General features: G+C 42.3%; 1 protein-coding gene across 1 annotated transcript in view; it reads left to right on the top strand.

The window, feature by feature from the left end:
* GLG1 (golgi glycoprotein 1) overlaps window positions 1-18,989 on the top strand; it is an 82,678-nt gene extending 63,689 nt beyond the window's left edge. Inside the window, exons 11-26 of the mRNA XM_039721115.1 lie at window positions 818-971; window positions 2,718-2,855; window positions 3,707-3,793; window positions 4,667-4,729; window positions 5,382-5,495; window positions 5,899-5,987; window positions 6,849-6,966; window positions 7,955-8,047; window positions 8,585-8,722; window positions 10,003-10,126; window positions 10,471-10,613; window positions 10,825-10,926; window positions 11,570-11,677; window positions 12,286-12,406; window positions 13,038-13,144; window positions 13,627-18,989. Coding sequence (XP_039577049.1) covers window positions 818-971; window positions 2,718-2,855; window positions 3,707-3,793; window positions 4,667-4,729; window positions 5,382-5,495; window positions 5,899-5,987; window positions 6,849-6,966; window positions 7,955-8,047; window positions 8,585-8,722; window positions 10,003-10,126; window positions 10,471-10,613; window positions 10,825-10,926; window positions 11,570-11,677; window positions 12,286-12,406; window positions 13,038-13,144; window positions 13,627-13,794 — 1,867 coding nt within the window. The 3' untranslated portion in view covers window positions 13,795-18,989. The remainder of the gene's footprint in view (window positions 1-817; window positions 972-2,717; window positions 2,856-3,706; window positions 3,794-4,666; window positions 4,730-5,381; window positions 5,496-5,898; window positions 5,988-6,848; window positions 6,967-7,954; window positions 8,048-8,584; window positions 8,723-10,002; window positions 10,127-10,470; window positions 10,614-10,824; window positions 10,927-11,569; window positions 11,678-12,285; window positions 12,407-13,037; window positions 13,145-13,626) is intronic.
* The last annotated feature ends 189 nt before the right edge of the window (window positions 18,990-19,178 follow it).

Raw genomic sequence — 19,178 nt, 5'->3', positions numbered from 1 at the left:
AGAATAATTCTAATTCATAATGCAGGCTGGGCAGCATTAGCTTATCTTTAACCACTGTTCCCCAGAACTGAATCTGTTGTACTGAGTGTGTGCCTCAGACAGATGAATAGAGTAGAGGAAGTTTTGTTGATACCTTTATCATGATCTATATAATTGTGTGCACTGAAATCACTTGATATTTTTTTCCTATAGTGTTTTATAAATACAAAATTTCCATTTTGGAAGTCTATCAATATCTCACTTAGATTTCATGTAATTAGACATCTTAAGAGATCTGCACTTACATGCAAATCAGGGGGCACTGAGTTTGCAGTTGGCTCAAATCCAGAGCAGACAGAATCAATCCAACTCAGATTTTTATGGAAATGGTGTTTCAGAATGGCAGCAGTACAAAGTAAGTGTAAGATTACATAAGCAAAATGTGGCATGTACCTGCCTTTCTGCTGCTTCAGGGCATCAAGGAGATGATTTCTTTTCTCATGTGTCAGCATTTGGCTGGCATACTGCAGAAGAAAATGGGAGGTGCTTCAAGAAGTGTTGAAATTTTGATCTGTAATTAAAGATTTTGGTGTTATTTAGGGAGTTGATTCCAAGCTGAGTTAAGGCCACCTGTTGGTTCAGTTGGTCAGACACTGCTGCTGAGTGGTGTCCTGGTGGTGCCTGAAACTTCAAGTGAATTTTCTGCCTCCAGAGCATTTTGGGATATGAAAAACATTCTGTGTTTGAATGAAGTGCTAGCCCTTGTTTGTGCCAGTGGTAGCCCTTGTTTGTGCCAGTGGTAGCCCTTGTTTGTGCCAGTGATGACTCTTGTTTGCAGGTTGGACACTGTCCTTTACCGCAAGTGCCAGGGGGACGCCTCGCGCCTCTGCCATACCCATGGCTGGAACGAGACCAGTGAGCTGATGCCTCCAGGGGCTGTTTTCTCCTGCTTGTACAGGCATGCCTATCGCACAGAGGAGCAGGGAAGGAGGGTGAGTGCTAATGGACACCTTGTTGCTTGTTGATCTGTGGTAGAAGGATTGCACCTCCAAACAGATGTTTGGAAGTTTGATGTGCAATGCTAAAACTGCCAGAACTCAGACAAGCTACTTTAAATAGTTTCCTGTAGGTGATAGTTGCACTGCTTTGGGTGCCCAGCTCATCCTCAAGGGTGCCCTGAAGGTCTAGGTGATTGTTCTGGTAATGCAAAGTAGGCCCAGCAGGATGACTGATCCATGTCACAGGCCCATGGGGACAACTGTGTGCTGACACCAACTTACATTTCTGTTCAAACCCAGTACAAGTCCTCCCTCATGTCTTTCCAAAGAGGAATGTGATTCCTTGCAGATAGCCAGCATAGATGCAAAATTGGTTTTATGCAAAAATGAGTTTCAAGATCAGCTTTCCTTGGCTGTTGCTACTTGAATTTTGATTTTTGCCCAGCTTCAGATTATATTCCATTTAGTTCTTCTTATTGATATAATGCATCCTTCCAGTTCTTTGGAGCATGCTGTACTGGTAAATGTGCTTATGCTGTCTTTAAAGATGACAGTGGGGATCTGACTTGCTGCCCTGCAGTCTGGAGATCCACCATAATCACATTTGTGGTTGAGAGCTGCTCTTCTCAAGTTTGCTGCCCTCTCGTGCCTTTAGCAGGGCACTCAGATGAAAGCACCTGGGTACTAATTTCCATTTCTTTTGGCACTGTAGTGTACACAGTCCCTAGGAGTTGATGGGTTTACACAATGGCCCAGTTTAAAAATTAATTTCCGCAGCTTGATTTAGAAGGTCTTTTGTGGCAGAGGTCAAGTATTGATTGGAAGCATCTCTTTTAGGAATAATTTTTTTTTAATGCAGTGTCTTAGTCTGCTGAGTTGAGACTTTTTTATTCCATTTTATATTAGTGCTGACCAAAGAAATCAATAGCCACCCTGCAAATAATCTATCAGAGAGAGAAAAGGTTTTTAAATGTGTTTTTCTTTTGGAAAGTAGGCCAAGGGAGCAGCTGTCATTTTGAAATTTAGTCTTGGAAGCAAACCCATGGGAGGTTAGGCCTGTATTTGTTTCCAGAGCTGTTGGCAGAGTGCTAGGTAACTTCCAGGGGTTTGGATTTTTAAATGTATGAAGCTTTAAGCTTCAACTGGTGCATTTTAGGTTGGATAAGCACCATACCAGTATCCCTTGGTTTCTTACAGTTTGTTTCTTCCTGTCTTGCAAGTGCTGACTCTGCTGTGGTTGGGATTGCTGAACAGAAATTGCAGCTGGACTATGTTGCCTTATTCTGGGCTTCTCATTTGGTATTAAGGGCATGAGTAATTTTGACTTTCTTCTCCACAATCGGTCTGTAACCTTGAGTGACATGAGTAATTTTGACTTTCTTCTTTGACTTTTCTCCACAATCGGTCTGTAACCTTGAGTGAAGGTGTAGCAGATAGCCTGGGGGTCTGATCTGATATCTCTTTCATTAAGCAAAGCAGAGGTTTAAAAATATAAAATTAAACTTAGTGGAATGAGAGGGGCATCTATCTAAACTAAATGACGGAGCTTCAAGATCTTTTGGAACCCTAATTTCTTGTAGGGGCCCTGGCAGGCCTGTGCTGAGCAGTGCAGGACTTCTGTGCCTTCTGGGATTGATGATGGCATTTGTGGTCACTCTCAGAACCTTGCCTGACAGCATCCTGTTTGCCCTGTGTGGATTTAGGGACCCCATAGCCAAACACTCCCTGTTCTCTTTGCAGCTATCACGAGAGTGTAGAGCAGAGGTGCAGAGAATCCTCCATCAGCGAGCCATGGATGTGAAGCTGGACCCAGCCCTCCAGGACAAGTGCATGATTGACTTGGGGAAGTGGTGCAGTGAAAAAACAGAGACAGGCCAGGTACTGAACACAATATCATTGTACTTTGTTTGCAAAGCTGGAGGGGTGGGAAGGACATAAAGAGGATAAAAGGATGTTTTGCTGCCTCTTGATAGTGGAGAATGTGTTAAAAACTAATGCAGTTTGAAACACAATCTGCACCAGACTGAGCAGAAGGTGCAAAAAAGCTTTTTGTGTTCAGGTGTTAGTGGAATGAGAAGGGAGAAGGGGATCGTTTGCAGAAAGGGCTTTAAAGAAGCAACCCTACCCTCAACCTCTTACTTGTAATATTATATTACAAGCTTGATATTTCCCACATAAACTTTATCCCATTTCCATTTGGCAAATACTGACATGCTTCCTGTGTTTATACAGAACTGTACTAACATCTGCAGGTACTTAACAAAGTTTCAGCAGATACTTTCATGTTAAATTGCAGTGCCTGGAGGGCTGTAGTGAAGCATTCTGCAGCAGATGCTGTAGACACCAGTGTCTTTCTGAAGTGCCCATCATAGGCTGGGTAGCTAACCTCTCTTTAAGGTTGTGGAAAGGGCAAATTAAATGGGATATTTCAGAAGTGAAAGCACATCATGCAGCTTTTGAGAACAAGTGGTAAGGTAACATCCAGACCACCATTTTCAGTCCTTGCTATGTATGTGTGTTCTGGGAGTGCTAGTAGAGGGGTGGAATTAAATGAGATTTAGGACTTTACAAAAAGGAGGGCAGTTTCACGTGCGTAACAATGTTTTAAGCCCAGAATTTCAGCTTGGGTTCTTGGATCACACACTAAAATGTCTTTCTGTAGGAGCTGGAATGCCTTCAGGACCATCTTTGGTTTCTTGGATCACCCACTAAAATGTCTGTTTCTGTAGGAGCTGGAATGCCTTCAGGACCATCTTGATGACTTGGTGTCTGATTGCAGAGACATAGTGGGAAACCTCACTGAGCTGGAGTCTGAGGTGAGTGGATTTCAGCCTGGGGTAAAGGGAATAGATGAGCATGTCTGGTTAAGCATTCCATTTTAATGATGATGAAGAAACCTGAGGTTAGAGGAGCTGTAGAAATGCAGCTAGGATCTGGCATCAAAATACATCCTTTTTACCCCATACAATGGAAGTTTTCCTGGAGGTTCTTGAGGAAGAAAAATGAAGAACACTTCAGGACTTTAGGCTGTTGATGGCATATGTCCTGCTTTAAAGGTCACTTATCAGTACTAACGCTAAGAGTTGCACAGGAGCCCATTTAACTTTTACACAAGTCAAGATATGTGACAGGACTTGAGATTTTGGTCTTGCTTGCAAGTAGTTTTGAGTACTGTATTGCAGCTTCCCTCCCAGTCACAAAAATTTGGCAGGCAATAACCACCAGGTACATCAGTAGAGATTTCCAGTGACGTTGGCAGCTTTATTTCTTTTATGAAGCTGCATATTTGACTGTCAAGACCCAGACTGTTCCCACATCTCGTAAAATTTACACTGTGCCCTAGGGAAAGTTCCCTTCCAGTGGTTAGAAACTTGGTTTTCTCAGAACTATGCCAAATCTTCAACTCCTAATGTTCTAGCACCTAGTTTGGAGGAAGAGGACTGAATTATCCAAGCCAGGAGTTTCTGTGGAGCCCAGGCTCTTCCCTTAAGCTGCAAGTCTTGTCTTGCGTTTGCCACGTTGGCAAGAGTGAATCCCAGGATTTCCAGAGCTAAAGGGCAAAGCTATCTGGATTGCATTTTTCAAAACCCTGTAGACTGGGTTGAGTTGGAGTTGTTATCACAGGTTTTTCCCAGAGTCTTTTTCTCTTGTGCATTCACTGTGAAAATGAAAAACTGTATTTTCTGCAGGACATTCAAATTGAAGCCTTGCTGATGAGAGCATGTGAGCCCATTATCCAGACATTCTGTCATGTGAGTACACTGTAATGTGTGAATATCTTTGAGGAAAAACTAAGTGGGAAAGGTTAGAGAGTTTTAGTATTAGTTCTTGTTGCACATCAAAAGTAAAATCAGAGGTAATCATTTCCAAAAGTCTTCAATTAAAATATCACCTGAAATAAAAATTCTTAGTTCTGCCTAATGTTTCTGCTGTTGTCAGAGCCCTAGCATAAAAGCTAATTTGAAAATGAAAATTGCTCTGTAATTGGGAAAACTCACTCTTTACAGTGAGTTAAATACTAGACTGTTTTCCTTCACCTTTACATGCAGGCATGTCCAGCCATTGTACTCTGCAGCTGCTCAGCACTGCTGAAGTAAATTCACTGGTGTGGGGCTGAGTAGTTAAAGAGCAATGAAGGCACCTGGTTATAATATGTCATGTAAGCACTAAGTCTTTGCAGTGTGTTCTCCTGAGTCTGAAGTGTGTGTGTTTCTGAGATGGTTCTTTCCTGAATTTTATAAACACAGTTATGTGGTGTAACTCAAGGGTGGTCAGTTAATAGTGAGCTCACCATGGAGAGTGGAACTGTAAGTTCCATATTTCCTGGTCACAGTGAGCTAAAAGAGTATAAAATCCATGACTTGTAAAAGCAGTTTATTTTTATGCCTTTCATCTCTTCTTCAGGAGGTTGCAGATAACCAGATTGATTCTGGGGACCTGATGGAGTGTCTAATACAGAACAAACACCAGAAGGAAATGAATGAAAAATGTGCAATTGGTGTTACTCATTTCCAGCTGGTGAGCAACGCTTTTTTCTGCTATCAGTGGAAGCCTGTTCTGTTCTTTCAGGGTGTTGCTGGGAATTAGCTAATTATTAAATTAGCTCCTTCTTTGAAATTGATTTTTCACTGTATTCAAAGAGCTCTTGTGAATTCATACAGTTGTTTTTGCATGCCTGGTCATAAATGGTCACTTCTGGAGATGGTTTCTTTTCAGCCCTTCCTTCCTCCCTGGCATTTGGTAGACAGGGTCCCAACTTCTACAGCAGTGCAGCATTTCCCTTGTTTCCACATTACTAAGTTTGAGCAAAAGTATGTGCTAATTTTGCAATTCAACAAGTGTTCTTTTGGCCAGCACGGTGCCCTTTTTTTTTTAACTCTGGATGACCAAAGTTCTTTTTCTCCTCATTTCTCTCTTGCAGGTTCAAATGAAAGATTTTAGGTTCTCGTACAAGTTCAAAATGGCTTGCAAGGAGGATGTGCTGAAACTGTGCCCCAACATCAAAAAAAAGTATGCAGTGCCTGCCCAAACAGTGGTTTGGTTGTATAAATATGTAGTTAAGTGACAGGGTATTTCATTATAGGACAGAAAATGCTGGACTTCCTTTGAAGGCTGATTAGTTTGTATGTTTTCCCTTAGTGGCTGTGTTCTGCAGATGCTTAAGGTAGAGGTCTGCCTCTTAACATTACTTCTGCTTTACTCTTGAATAGAAGCCTGTCCTCTTTATTTTACTTGCTGTGAAATTAGCTAATTATTACAATTAGTGGATTGCATCTCCCAGAATGTCTTATATCCTTACTAGATTCATTGTCTTCTAAGAGGCAGACAACTGTTGTTCTGGCTGCTGATCTGGGAAAGGAAAATATCCCACTTGTTTTATCTGGTGTATTCGCTGCAGTCTAAGGGGGTTTTTTTATTGTCCTGCTGCAATAGTGTAGGACTAAATTACACACAAGGTCAGTCTTGTTTGTGGATAGCAAGACTATTTGCATTTTATGAGGTAAATGCCCTTCCCATAGTGTAAAAGGATTGCTTGCAATGCTATGTAGGTATTCACCATCATCTATTTCTGAGATGAAGCAAAGCTTTTCTAAAGTGCTGACATGACTTAAGAGCAGAAGTCTTGTTGGGCAGAGGGGTTGATGGCATTTTGAATGTCTTCCTGTCTGCTGATCTAGACTCCAATTTAGGTTTTAATTGTAATGCAGTTACTCTACATAGAACTGTACCCAGAAGTAAGCACAGATGCACAAGAAATTTATACTGTGTTTGGATTGTTGTAGTCAGTTTCTCTGGTGTGCTAATCCAATATCAACCTTGGCTGGTCTCAGTGAAGGGTGTATGAATGAAGAGCTGTTTTCTTTTCTGCAGGGTGGATGTGGTGATCTGTCTGAGCACAACTGTGCGCAATGACACTTTGCAGGATGCCAAGGAGCACAGGGTCTCTCTGAAGTGCCGCAAACAGCTGCGTGTTGAGGAGCTGGAGATGGTAAACATGCCTGAAACTCTTGTCCTCCCCACTCTTGTAGTGAGGTTCTTCAATTAAAGCTTCCTGGTTTCTCCACCTTTGGGGGGAAAAAAGGAAGCTTGTTTGTAAGTTGTATCTTATTTATTTTTTCCCCTTTTCTTACAAGGGCTCAATTGCCCTTCACGGTGAAAGTGCTGATTGTCTGCTTTAATGCCTTAAATATAGTCTCGTGAAGGCTAAGGCAAGCTAAATGGTCATTGGAATTTCAGCTAGAAGTGATTATGTTTAGTGTTAGACAGCAACGTGCTACACATTCTGATGTCCTTAACATCCTCTAGGAGAGAACAAAAGCTCCATTTTACAGACTGAGGAAACAAGCACAGATGAAGCAACTCGACTCCAGCTGCTTCAAGTTGCTCAGTGGATAAATAGGAGTAGTGTTTGTTCTGGTAGGCAGAGCTGCCTCTCAACTTCCTGCTGCAGTGCTTGCAGTAATAAACTCTTAAGGTCTTTGTCCTCTAGATACTGTTTAAGTGTCAAAGCTTCACCTTAAGTAGGTCCATATCAGAAGAGGCAGCACTCTTGCCTTTGTATGGAAGAATTCAAATGTTGGGCATCACCAACACCAGGAAACTTCATTCACATCCTCCAGATCACCTGGATGGGTGGCTGTTAATATGTCCTTTAGCTTTCATGTGGAAACATTTTAGTTGGCTTGGGCAGTTGTGATGATGCCCTTTTAGAAGAAGCTTTGGAAACAACTTGCTAGCTCTATAATTTGATTTAAACACTTTCTTCAGTGTAAAAAGCTGAGAGGTCGCTGCAGGGAATTCCAAAGTTCATTTCCTAACAGCACTTCTCACACCCAAGACCCTTATATTCAAAGAAACTCAATGCCTGTTGTGAGGGTTGCTTACTTTTTGTGAGTAGAGGTCTTCAGTTAAGAGGTTAAAAAAGTAAAATAGTCTCGAGTCCTCCTTTAAGGCTCATGTTGTAATTTTTCCTGCAGACTGAGGATATCAGACTTGAACCAGAACTGTATGAGGCTTGTAAAAGTGACATCAAGAATTACTGCCAGAACGTGCCCTATGGCAATGCTCAGGTAATGGAATTTATTAATAATTTACAATTTAATTTGTACTTTCATTTCAGAAAACTTTCGAAGAACACTTTTGCCTGTGTAAGTGCAGCTTGAGATTTTCATTTTGATATTAGTCAAATATTTTGGTAGTACTTTGGAATGTTAATTTCTTTCTTTTCCACTGGCCCACAAGCATTAATACTGGGTGAATGCAATGCTGTGAGCCCTTCATTCTTCAGTTTATGCTGGTGTTAAGCTATTAGCAGCTGTTTAATGCAAATGTTGCTAAAGATTTTGTAGGCATAATGTCTGCAGGATGAGATTTGTGGTTCTGGAGTAAGTCCAAGAGACCCTCTTCATCTCATTAAATCTTGGTGAGAAAAGATGAGCTTAAAGCAAGTCCTGGAAATAAGCATTGGTAATGACTTTGATAAAATCTAGGCATTGGGAACTTAACTGCCCAAATGAGGTGAAGGTGGTCATTAGGGGAGCACATGGCTGTGTATGACAGAATTATACCAACAGTGTGTCCATTATGTCTGCAACATTGTGTTGTAGATTATTGAATGCCTGAAAGAAATCAAGAAGCAATTGAGTACACGCTGCCACCAGAAGGTGTTTAAACTGCAGGAGACAGAGATGATGGACCCAGAACTGGACTACACACTCATGAGGGTCTGCAAGCAGATGATCAAGGTAATGGTAGTGTGCTCATTTAAGAGGGTGAGTTGGGATATAAGAGCTCTATCAGTTTTGAGCTTCCCATAAAGGCTTGTTATAACATAGCTGTGCTTTTTTCAGAAATATGATTGCTTTTTTGCAAAGTAATCTGTTTCTTAACTCTGAATCGGTCTGAGGTTTCTTCAGGGCTCTTCTCTTTCAACTTCCTGATCAAAGCCTGTGCACTAATAAATTTGTGTTCCCAACTGCCAGCAGAATTGATGAGGGAAACTGTGCTGAGGCTCCTAATACAGTTCTCATCCAGTCAGTTTGGATTTGGATTGGCTTTTAGCAAGGGTGAGGAAGTTACGATTACAGAGAAGAGTAAAATCTTCAGTTCACTGGTGACCTGGTGCACACAAACTTTTATCAAACTGATAGAGCAGGCAAAATCATGTATAACTTCAAATTAGAAATGAAAGCTGTAAGTGGTACCATGTAGAAAGCAGCAGTGAGCATTCATATAAGATACTCTCTCACAGCAGCCAGAATTCCAGGCCCTGGAACACTAGTATTTGTGGTCTGTATGCAGTGACTCCATATTTTGGCTGATGAAGAACATTCTGAGAGTTATTTGCTCTCCAGTTCAGACACATGTTTTTAAAAACAGATCTGTGATCTCATCAAAATAGTGAGGATTTGAAGATGCAAAACCTTATCTTACACCCACAGAATTAGTTTCTAACAAAAGAAATTAGTACCTTGGTCTGAATTTTGGGTAAGCTGGTTCACTTTTGACTATCTGATTCAAGGTGGGAGTGGGGTGATTATTGTAATGAGCTCCTCTCTGCTTTCTCTTTGTGTGGTCTTAGTTTGCCCTGAGTGGTACTAATAGTTTTTACTGTTGTATTGTCCAAGCAGCATTTACACAGGACAGCAGTATGTGCATAGACTTAAAAGATTGATTTTTTAGTTTCTAAAATAAATGGGAAAAAAGTAGTTGATATGAGACCTTATTTGGTGGGTATTTCTTTCCAAGTGTACTGTTTCTTAAGAATAGAAAATAAAGGCAGTTTACTTTTGATAAGGCCAGTCAGGACTGTACAGCTCAGTCCATAAGCAGAGGCATCAATGCCCACAGTCAATTCAGAGAGTAGCACTGAGATGTTGGAGCTAGGCAGGGTGGCTGTATACCTCTCTGTTAGGCAGGTGATTATTCCCTTCCATTAATTGGAAGCTGCTTGTTGGGTTGGGTTTTGTTTTTTCAAGTGCTTTTAGTGATGCAGCTTGTTGGGTTTTGGGGTTTTTTTTTGTAGCGGTTTTGTCCAGAGGCGGATTCAAAAAACATGTTGCAGTGTTTGAAACAAAACAAGAACAGTGAAGTGATGGATCCTAAATGCAAGCAGATGATTACCAAGCGCCAGATTACACAGAACACAGGTATCTTCTTCTGAAATAAAACCAGAACTTGCTTGCCTGAGGTGTTCTGCATGATTGGAAGAGTATCAGTTTTGTTTTATTCTCCTTTGGTGTTTTCTGTGTACACACTGACCTTTGCCAATTTCTCGAGGGTCAGCATGTGTTGTTGAATCCTCCTTATTCCTGAAGCTCTTACCTCACAATTTGAAATTCTGTTATGAAAAAATACTATATCCCCAAATATTATGCTCCTTAATGGTATAACATCATCCAGGAGACTTCTATCCCATCTCTTTTGGAGTGTTGTGCTCTGTGATCTGAAGAGATGTGTGCTCTAATGAAGTTCTGTCATCTCTCCTGGTTAGATTACCGCTTAAACCCCGTGCTCAGGAAGGCATGCAAAGCAGACATACCAAAATTCTGCCAGAATATCCTGAATAGGGCCAAGGATGATACAGAGTTGGAAGGTCAAGTCATCTCATGCCTGAAGTTGAAATATGCAGACCAGGTGAGTAGAACTGGTGCCTGCAAAAGAGAAAATGTGCAGATTGTGCTGATCAACAGTCATTGAATAACAACTCAAACTTGGGCTTGGTGGGGTGTTCCACGTATATGACAGGCTAAAGGGGGTTTTTATGTTCCTATAGAAATATTAGAGAATACAGGTTAATGTACAGGTGGTTGATTTCCAAAGGTCATTGACTTTCTCCTCCAAACAGCGTCTCTCTCCAGACTGTGAGGACCAAATTCGAGTGATAATCCAGGAATCAGCCCTTGATTATCGGCTGGATCCCCAGCTTCAGATGCACTGTTCTGATGAGGTAGGAGAGGAACTCCATAGCTACTTTTTCAGGATGAAACCTCCCTTCGTGTAACAAGTTTTTGTTTCTCAGAACATGCTTTCCTAATAAGTAAAACAAAAAAATCCCTTTGAGCTGCTTCTAGCTAATCAGATTCTCTTCTGTGACTTTTGTCCAGTGCACAAGAGTTGCAGTTTCCTGTGCAGTGCTAATATGAAGTTAATTATTTCATATGGGATCTTATCAGTACTTGTGACTATAGAAAAATATTTCTTTATAGTAGTCAAAAAGAAGTCAGTTCTCTGGTCTTGTCAGCCTTCACTGGAACGCAGTCAGGCTTTTTGAGTTTTCACTTTTGGTAACAGAGTTGGTCATGCTTCAAGTGTTACTTATTTCATGCTTTCACATTCCTTCCATGCTGTTTTCTTCCCTGCCCTCCTCCTCAGTACAATGATATTGACTTCTTGCTGCTGGCTTTCAAAGGGTTATGCATATTGCATGAGCCAGGCTGCATTTGGCTTTGGGGACTTTGGAGGGGAAGGAATCTCATAATGTATTCTTCAGCTACACCCTGTGATGAACTAACATATTGAGATATAAAAGTGCTAAAAGGCAAGAATGATTGTTGTGAACTACTTATGTTAAAACACCTCTTTCAAAATAGATTTCCAGCTTGTGTGCAGAAGAAGCAGCAGCTCAGGAGCAGACTGGGCAGGTAGAAGAGTGTCTGAAAGTGAATCTTCTGAAAATAAAAACTGAGATGTGCAAGAAGGTAAAGAAAATAAATTGCATGTGCTCTAAAAAGCTTCCATCCCTGCAGAAGTCTGTGATTTTTCCAGATCACAGCCTAGGTCATGTTCTAGCTAGTATGAGGCCAGTGATGAAATTTCCCTATCTCTCGGTTCTGGCCTGCAGTGATTCAATTCAATTTCAGTTTGCCAGTGAAAATTATGTTGAAAATTCCTCCTTTGCAATTCCAGACTTGAATCCTTTCTTGATGATGGTTGCCAAAGGTTCTTGTTGCTACCCTGTTTCTTGATGCTATCTCCCTTGCAGACTTTCCTAGGCCCAGGCTGTGTGCTTGAGGGCTGTATGAATTGTGCCATGACTATGGCACCTGATTTCAGTTCTCATTGAAGCACTCCTGGCATACTGACTTTGTCTTTTAGATTAATATGAATATTTTAAGGAATGCTACAAACCAGGACACTTAATTAAGCTTAAACCAGCATTCTTATTATGTCCATATCCATATATATGTCCTTATCCAAGGACAGTGGTGGATTTGAAAAGATGATACACCTTTCAGAGACATTGATCAGCATGGGTTTTATTCTGTCTCCTTTTTCTGAGACATACTTGTAATTTCCTCCTCTGCAGGAAGTGCTCAACATGCTGAAGGAAAGCAAAGCAGATATCTTTGTTGACCCAGTGCTCCACACAGCCTGTGCCCTAGACATCAAACACCACTGTGCTGCCATCCCACCAGGGAGAGGACGCCGTAAGTGCTCGTGCTGTACCTGTGTAACCTCTCAGTCTTGAGATACTTAACCTGCATTTCTTACCAGCATCTTCTTACAAAATTTTGTCTGTGTCTTATATGAGCATTTAAACAAGCTTATGAGTTAGTTGGCCAAGCCTTTCTGTAGGCACCAGAACACTGTGTTCTCATTTCCTTTTCACAAAACTGTGTGAAAAGTCAGGAAGTTAAACCTTTCAAAATGTGGTGTTGTTCAAAAGAAATGCCTAACGAGCCTAAGGAGATAAGGCTGTGTTTTTTCTGAACTGAATTTGATCTTAGCTCTTTCTAAAGGCTGATGGCATGGAGTTCAGAGTGTACAGCTTATTAAAGGTGCAGATTTATAAGACTTGATAAAATATAATGTAAACCACATGAATTATATATTGGATATGTACTGTAGTTTCTTTTTGGAAGTCAAATTTCCTTGCATCTCCAAATACAATACTGATTGTGAATCTTGGTGAAATTGCTAGCTGCAGGCATAGTCTGCCAGGTCTGTTTCGAAAGCCTTGTAACCATCAGCCTTCATGAGAATGGAAGAGCCCCTCTCTGCACCATGTTATCAAAGCCACTGTTTCTATTTTGTAACACCATCTTCTGCACATTACAGAAATGTCATGCTTAATGGAAGCTCTGGAAGATAAGCGTGTGAGGTTGCAGCCTGAATGCAAGAAACGCCTTAATGATCGTATTGAAATGTGGAGCTATGCTGCAAAGGTAAATATGTAAACGATTTCCATTTTTTATGCCTTAGATCTCTCTGTTGCAAGGTGTTTATGAAAAACTTCAACTGTAATGAAGTTCTTGTTTCCAAATAAAGTTTAGTATTTTGAGTTTGGTCTAGAAAAACTGAAATCAGGTTGTCTTCTAGGAACTTATATCTTATTTTCTCTGTGTCTCGGATGCGTCCCCAACAATGCAGAATTAAACCATCTTTTGTGCACACAGGGCTTAGTCTCCTGCAGAGGAGGTCTGGGGCAATGAAGTAGGGGCAGGAAAACATCCTGTTATAAAGGTGTCTCCTGAACATTAGTTCCTTCAGATGAATCATTGCAGGCCTGCTTTTTTTCTGGTTCAGGCCAGTTCTAGCAATGCAGGACACCACAATAGCAGTACCAGACACTAAAGCTGGTAAATGTCATGGCTGAGGGTTGCATGGAAAGCACAGCTTGGCTCATTTATTCTCTTTTCACCTCCAGGTTGCCCCAGCAGAAGGTTTTTCTGACCTTGCCATGCAAGTTATGACCTCTCCATCCAAGAATTACATCCTGTCTGTGATCACAGTTGGCATCTGTGTACTCTTCCTCATCGGCCTGATGTGTGGACGCATCACCAAGCGGGTGACAAGAGAGCTCAAGGACAGGTAGAGCCTGGATTGCCTGCTGAAGAAATGCCTGCCCAGTGCCCAGTTTTGTACAGCCCTCCTCTGTATAGTCTACCCAACCCCTCTTGTGAGAGGAGAATTAAAAAAAAAAAGAAATTAAAAAAAAAAATTAGAAAAGCAGCAGGTGTTGGCTCAGTTTTCCCATCCTGGATCTCATCCATGGCATCTTCATTCTATGAAAGTTTGTGTGCAACATTGGCAGCCCAGCCAGCAGCTTTTGTTACCCCTTTGTTAGCAGACTCTCGTTTACCTGCCTGTAGACAAGTCTCTGTTGTACTGTTGGAACTGCCTTCACTCTCCAAATCAGACTGATATGACCTGCAGCTCAGCAGTTTTTAAGTAAATTTTTAAAGACAGACATATTCTGCATACCGACTATATGATTTAGGTAATGGTTCATACTGAAATCTAGTCATCCTCTGTGGCTGGGTGAAGTTAAGGCAGGAAATTAAAGGGTGAAATGCATCTTACACCACAGCTGGCCTTGTTTTGGACATCTTGCTCGTCTGTGTAAAGCATCTTCAGAGCATAGTCTTGGACAACCTAAGGACACTAATCACTGGTATCATCTCCTAGTGAATATCCTGCTTATGTGACTGTGGATTTTTTTGGCTGAAAAGATGTTCTTCCTCTGCTGCTCGCAAGATAGAATAAAATGCTGACCAGGATTGAATACTCATGTGAGCTATACAACTTGTGTTTCAGTAGATTAAAGACACGATGTATGTAGAGCCTGTCAGTAGTGAACAGTGCCAGTGGGCAGGAAGTGCTCTGAGCAGTTACTCAGTCAACTTTTTTATTAGCAATGATGCAGTAAAATTCTAACACTCCTTTTATTTTACCTTGCTACTGCTAAGCTGTTACCCTCCCAAATTAACTGTGTGTAGATGGTACTGACACACTGGCAGTTCAGTGCTCTGTCAGTGATGCAGAAAGCACCAGAACGCCCAACAGCCTCTCTCTCTGTGTAAGTTACTCGTGGATTAGCACAGTGGTTTGTAACCACACTCTGGGTCTGAATGGTTTTCATCTCCACAACTACAGTCGATGGTGATAACACCTGGCATTTTCCTGGGGTGTAGGACACAGGTGCTGGTCCTGCCAAGCAGAAGTGGATGGAAGAATGATCGTGTGGTACGAAAGGCAGAAACATCTGGATCTTTAAGGAAAGTAGCTTTTAGCTTTTGCATAGTTACAATCAATATGTGCATTTGTGCTATGTATAGTTATACTTCCACAGCCCAGAGAAGGTGTTTTGGAAAAGCTGCACCAGTAGTTGTGGCCTCTTCTTACCATCATCTGTGTTCCTCAAGCACAAGGAGGTGTGGAGCTCATAAGACAGGTGCTTTGACTGAAACATGGGGTGTGTTGATGAAATCTAGAAGAGCCTGCATGAGTCAATGTGTACAGGAGGATATGTTTTATTCACCTTTAGGATGTGCTTACCTATGGGTGCTGAGGTAAAACCCATGTGCCTGAAACTGTCCAGCTTAGGCTGATGCTTGAACCATAACTTTATTTTCCCACTTAGCACACTGCTATGTAAGACCTGGCATTTCCAGTTCTCCCCATTGTTTTCTAAAGATCAGTGGAGGTGGTTTTGAGATGCTCTGGAGTGTGGACCAGCTGATTTTGGTGATGCTGTATACACAGAATGGCATATACAAAATACTGTGAGCTTTTGCTATGACTTTTTGCTGAAGCTTTTTTCAAAAATACCTTCATCCTGCTCTGAGGATGGTGGCAAACTTGTATGGGTTTAGACTTGCTATGCTAGTGAGTCTCAAACACTTCTGGTTTTGTAGTAAAGTACTGTGAACACAAACAAGCAGCAGTGAAAGCCTGAGTGATGAAGTTTCAGTGGAGAGTTAGTGTATGGTAGGATTGCAGTTAAGTGGTGAGGTAAAACTGAATTTAATTCTGAATTCCTTCTCTTGCCCCTCCTCCCTGGTGCTAAGGGAGCTTGCCTGGCTGTCTGTCAGCATTAAGTGGAGCAGAAGAGAAACAGTTAATCGTGTTTCTTGAGGTAGCACAGGTGTGTAACTCCACAAATATTAGTTTGGCAATTTTAGGTGTGTGTTGTATCACTTGAGTGAGTGTTGAAATGACTGCTGTCAAGATGGGTGTGCTCACAGAGCTGCCAGCGAGGGAAATGGGATCTCGGTGCAGCCTTGCTTGCTGGCATGAGTCCTGCTTCTCCAAAATGTCTATATGGAATAATTAAGTTGCCATTGGAGGGCTTTTTTTAAACTGTTGTGACTTTTTGAGAAGGCATTTTGTAACTTGATTAGCTTGAAAAGCCTAATTAGATGGTTTATTGTCTAGAAATAGCATCTTCCACTAAATTCCAAAAGACATTGCAGTGAAAATTGTAGGTTTGTAGCCATAGTTCCAAATGTAAACCCTGTTCAACTCTGAAGGTGACTTTCTTTACTTTCAGATATAAGGCTTTCTGGGGTTTTTTATTCCTTTTTAATTTGGAGGAGGTTATGGTAAGGGTGCCTGAAGCATGGCATTAGGAGTCCATGCTGTACAGTGGTATTAGTCTGTGGTTGGTGGTGTTTCTGCCTGTGTCAGGCTCACAGTTTGTGTGAGTGTGCTGTGATGGTGTTAGAGGTGTGTGGCCCAAGGCCTTTGGAAGAAAAAGTAGGATACTAAATAAACCTTTTGTCACAGTAGACACAGACCCACCTTTTAAAGTTTGGCAAGGGGTCCAGGCCATTTTATCATTGAGTATATTATCTTTTCGTGTTTTAAATAGGGGTCTTCTACCACTGGTGATGACCAAATCTGCTTTTTTCTCCAGCTAAAAATCTACCAGCCACAGTCTTGAAACATTCTCCTCCTTTTCATGCATACCTAAAAATCTAGAGGTTTTGCAAGCACAGAACCCCACAGGAGTACTCTTCCAAAAATAACCTGGTTGTGCTGTTGCCAACACATCATCTTGCCTGCAGGTAATCATTTTCCACTGTAGGGAAAGAAAGAAAGAATTGTAGAGTCATAGAACAGTTTTGAGTTGGAAGGGACCTTAATGCTCATCTCAGTCCATCCCCTGCCTTGGGCAGACACCTTCCACACTAGACCAGGGTACTCAGAGTCCCATCCAGTCTGGTCTTGAACACACCAGGGATGGGGAGTCCCTCTGAGCAACCGGTGCCCTTGTCTCAGCAGCCTTGTAGGAAGCTGTGAGCAGTGGTTGTAAGAAACACTGCTGTTGCCTTGAATTTGAGAAAGCCTTTTTAACTTCTCTGTTTAACAGAGTGTTAGCAGTAGCTGCAGTCAGCCAGGACAAGTGGGTTAGTGTGGAAGAGCCTGTGGTAGTCTTTCCTCTTTATGACCCTTACCTCTTACTGGAGAAATCTGCCTTCCACTGAATGCAGTTCAGGAGATGGTTGTTGGTTGGTGGTTTTTTTTTGTTTTTTTTTCTCCTGTTCATCACAAAACTTTCTCTTGGAGAGCTTATTCTAGACTTGATCATGCTGGTGCTCAGGGCGTGGATGGAAGAGCTGGATGTTTGGGATCTGGCAAGGCATGCAGCTCTCCATTTGCTTCCTGCTGCTGCTGTGAGGGTTCACAAGGCTTCCTAAATGATGGCATGTGTGTGCACGTGTCAGGAACTGTGCATGATGTGCACCTCTACACTCCTGCTAGCCTGTTACAGTTCATTCTCATTCACAGTAATAAGCTTATTTATTGTTTACCTAGTGAATTTAATCAGGTCCTTTTGAGAGTTTCAGCTTGGGATTCTCCTGCCTCACTTTTGTCATTAGGCTGCTGGAGTAACTCATCTGGGTGGGAACAAAATTCCTGGCACCTGAGGTACTGCCCACCAGATTGGGTTGAGTATCCCTGTGTCTGTGTCACTGCAAAGGCCTGGAAAGACCCTAGTGAAGGTTGAATAAATCTGTAGCAAAATGTTAGCATTTCCTCCAGAATCTGACACTGTGATATAATCAGTGTTGCTCTGAAAGAATCCACAGTTAAGTGCATTGTATGGAAAATAGTGGTTGTGACTGTCTCAAGTACAGAAACTAACTGCAGGTAGGTACAGAGGGAAAAATGTGGTAAGCCAGAGGGATCGCTGGAATCCCATAATGTTGTAGAGGAATTGTGTTCAAGTTGGAAGGTGATTTCTGTTAAAACACAATGTTATTATTTAGTGAAGGAACATTGTAGGGTTTTTTACTTTATTGGTTTTATTTGGAGAAAAAAAAAAAGGTAGTTTTGAGGTGTGTATGAGTGCACGTGTGGTATGAAACCAGAATATTTCATCTAGCACCTCTGTCCCTATTTAAAGTACAGCTCTGTGGACTTAAACAACTGTAGTGTGGGTTTGTGTAAGAGCACGTTCCTTGTTCTGGGGTTCAGATCCTCCAGGCAGCCCCCAGGTGCTGATCTTTGCGCAGTGTCCTTGTTTGGGAGCCAGATCTGCCGTTTTGCTTCCACCGAATGGGTCATGGCTAGGGGGAACCCAAATCACCCGTGTGCCAGAGAGGATTCAGCGGGCACTGCGATTGTCCTGTGCTGCTGCAGTTCTGCATCACTGAGGTCCTGAACGCAGCCTGGGATAGGGAGGGGTAACAACTCCTTCACTAGCCAGGGGCAGGATTTTCTCCTTGCACAACACCCCGGTTTGATTCCGTAGCTGCCCAAACACCAAGATCCCTGCCAGGGTGGATCCCTGCACCCTGCGATCCCAGCCCTGCGTTGACTGAGTAGATAGCAGCTCTCGCCATGGGAAATTCTGAACTAGGAGCAAAGGGAAGGGAAAGGAGTGCCCGTGGAGGGAGATCCACAGTGAGTGCCGGAGTGTTGAGGGGGGCTCCCAGCACCCCGCAGGGTACCGAGCACACCCAGCGCATTCCTGCTGTACCGCGGATGCTCTTTGAACGTAGTCTCTTTTTTTTATTATTATAATTATTTTTAAATGTGACATTAACGAGACTTTTTTTTTTTTTTTTGTAAATTGTTTCCCCTTTCTGTGTATAAATCCTGGCCGCTCCTTGTTTCAGTTGGTTTTTTTGGTTTTTATTTTGGTTTGTTTGGTTTGTTTTTTTTACATGTCCATGCTGTGTAATTTTGAGATGTTACTGAACTTCTGAACATAATAATGTGCTTTTTTTTTTTCTGTACAGATGAAATGGGAGAATTTAATAAAAAGAGTCTGCAGGTTTGTACTTGTGGTGGTTTATTCCTGAGGGGACGCGCGCGGGGTGGGAGGGGCCTCGCTTGGCCACGCCCCCGGGGCTGGTCGGGGCGGGTGACGCACGCGCAGGGGCGGCTGTCGCGCGGCGGCCGCGGCCGTAAAGCGCGGAAGGTCAGGCCGGCCTCCCTGTGCCCCGGTGAGGCGGCGCGGCCCCGCCG

This window comes from Passer montanus, unplaced genomic scaffold, assembly GCF_014805655.1.
Source record: "Passer montanus isolate IOZ18808 unplaced genomic scaffold, ASM1480565v1 scaffold45, whole genome shotgun sequence".
Lineage (NCBI taxonomy): Eukaryota > Metazoa > Chordata > Aves > Passeriformes > Passeridae > Passer > Passer montanus.
Note: the sequence above shows the minus strand (reverse complement) of the source record. Positions and strands in the feature narration are given on the sequence as shown.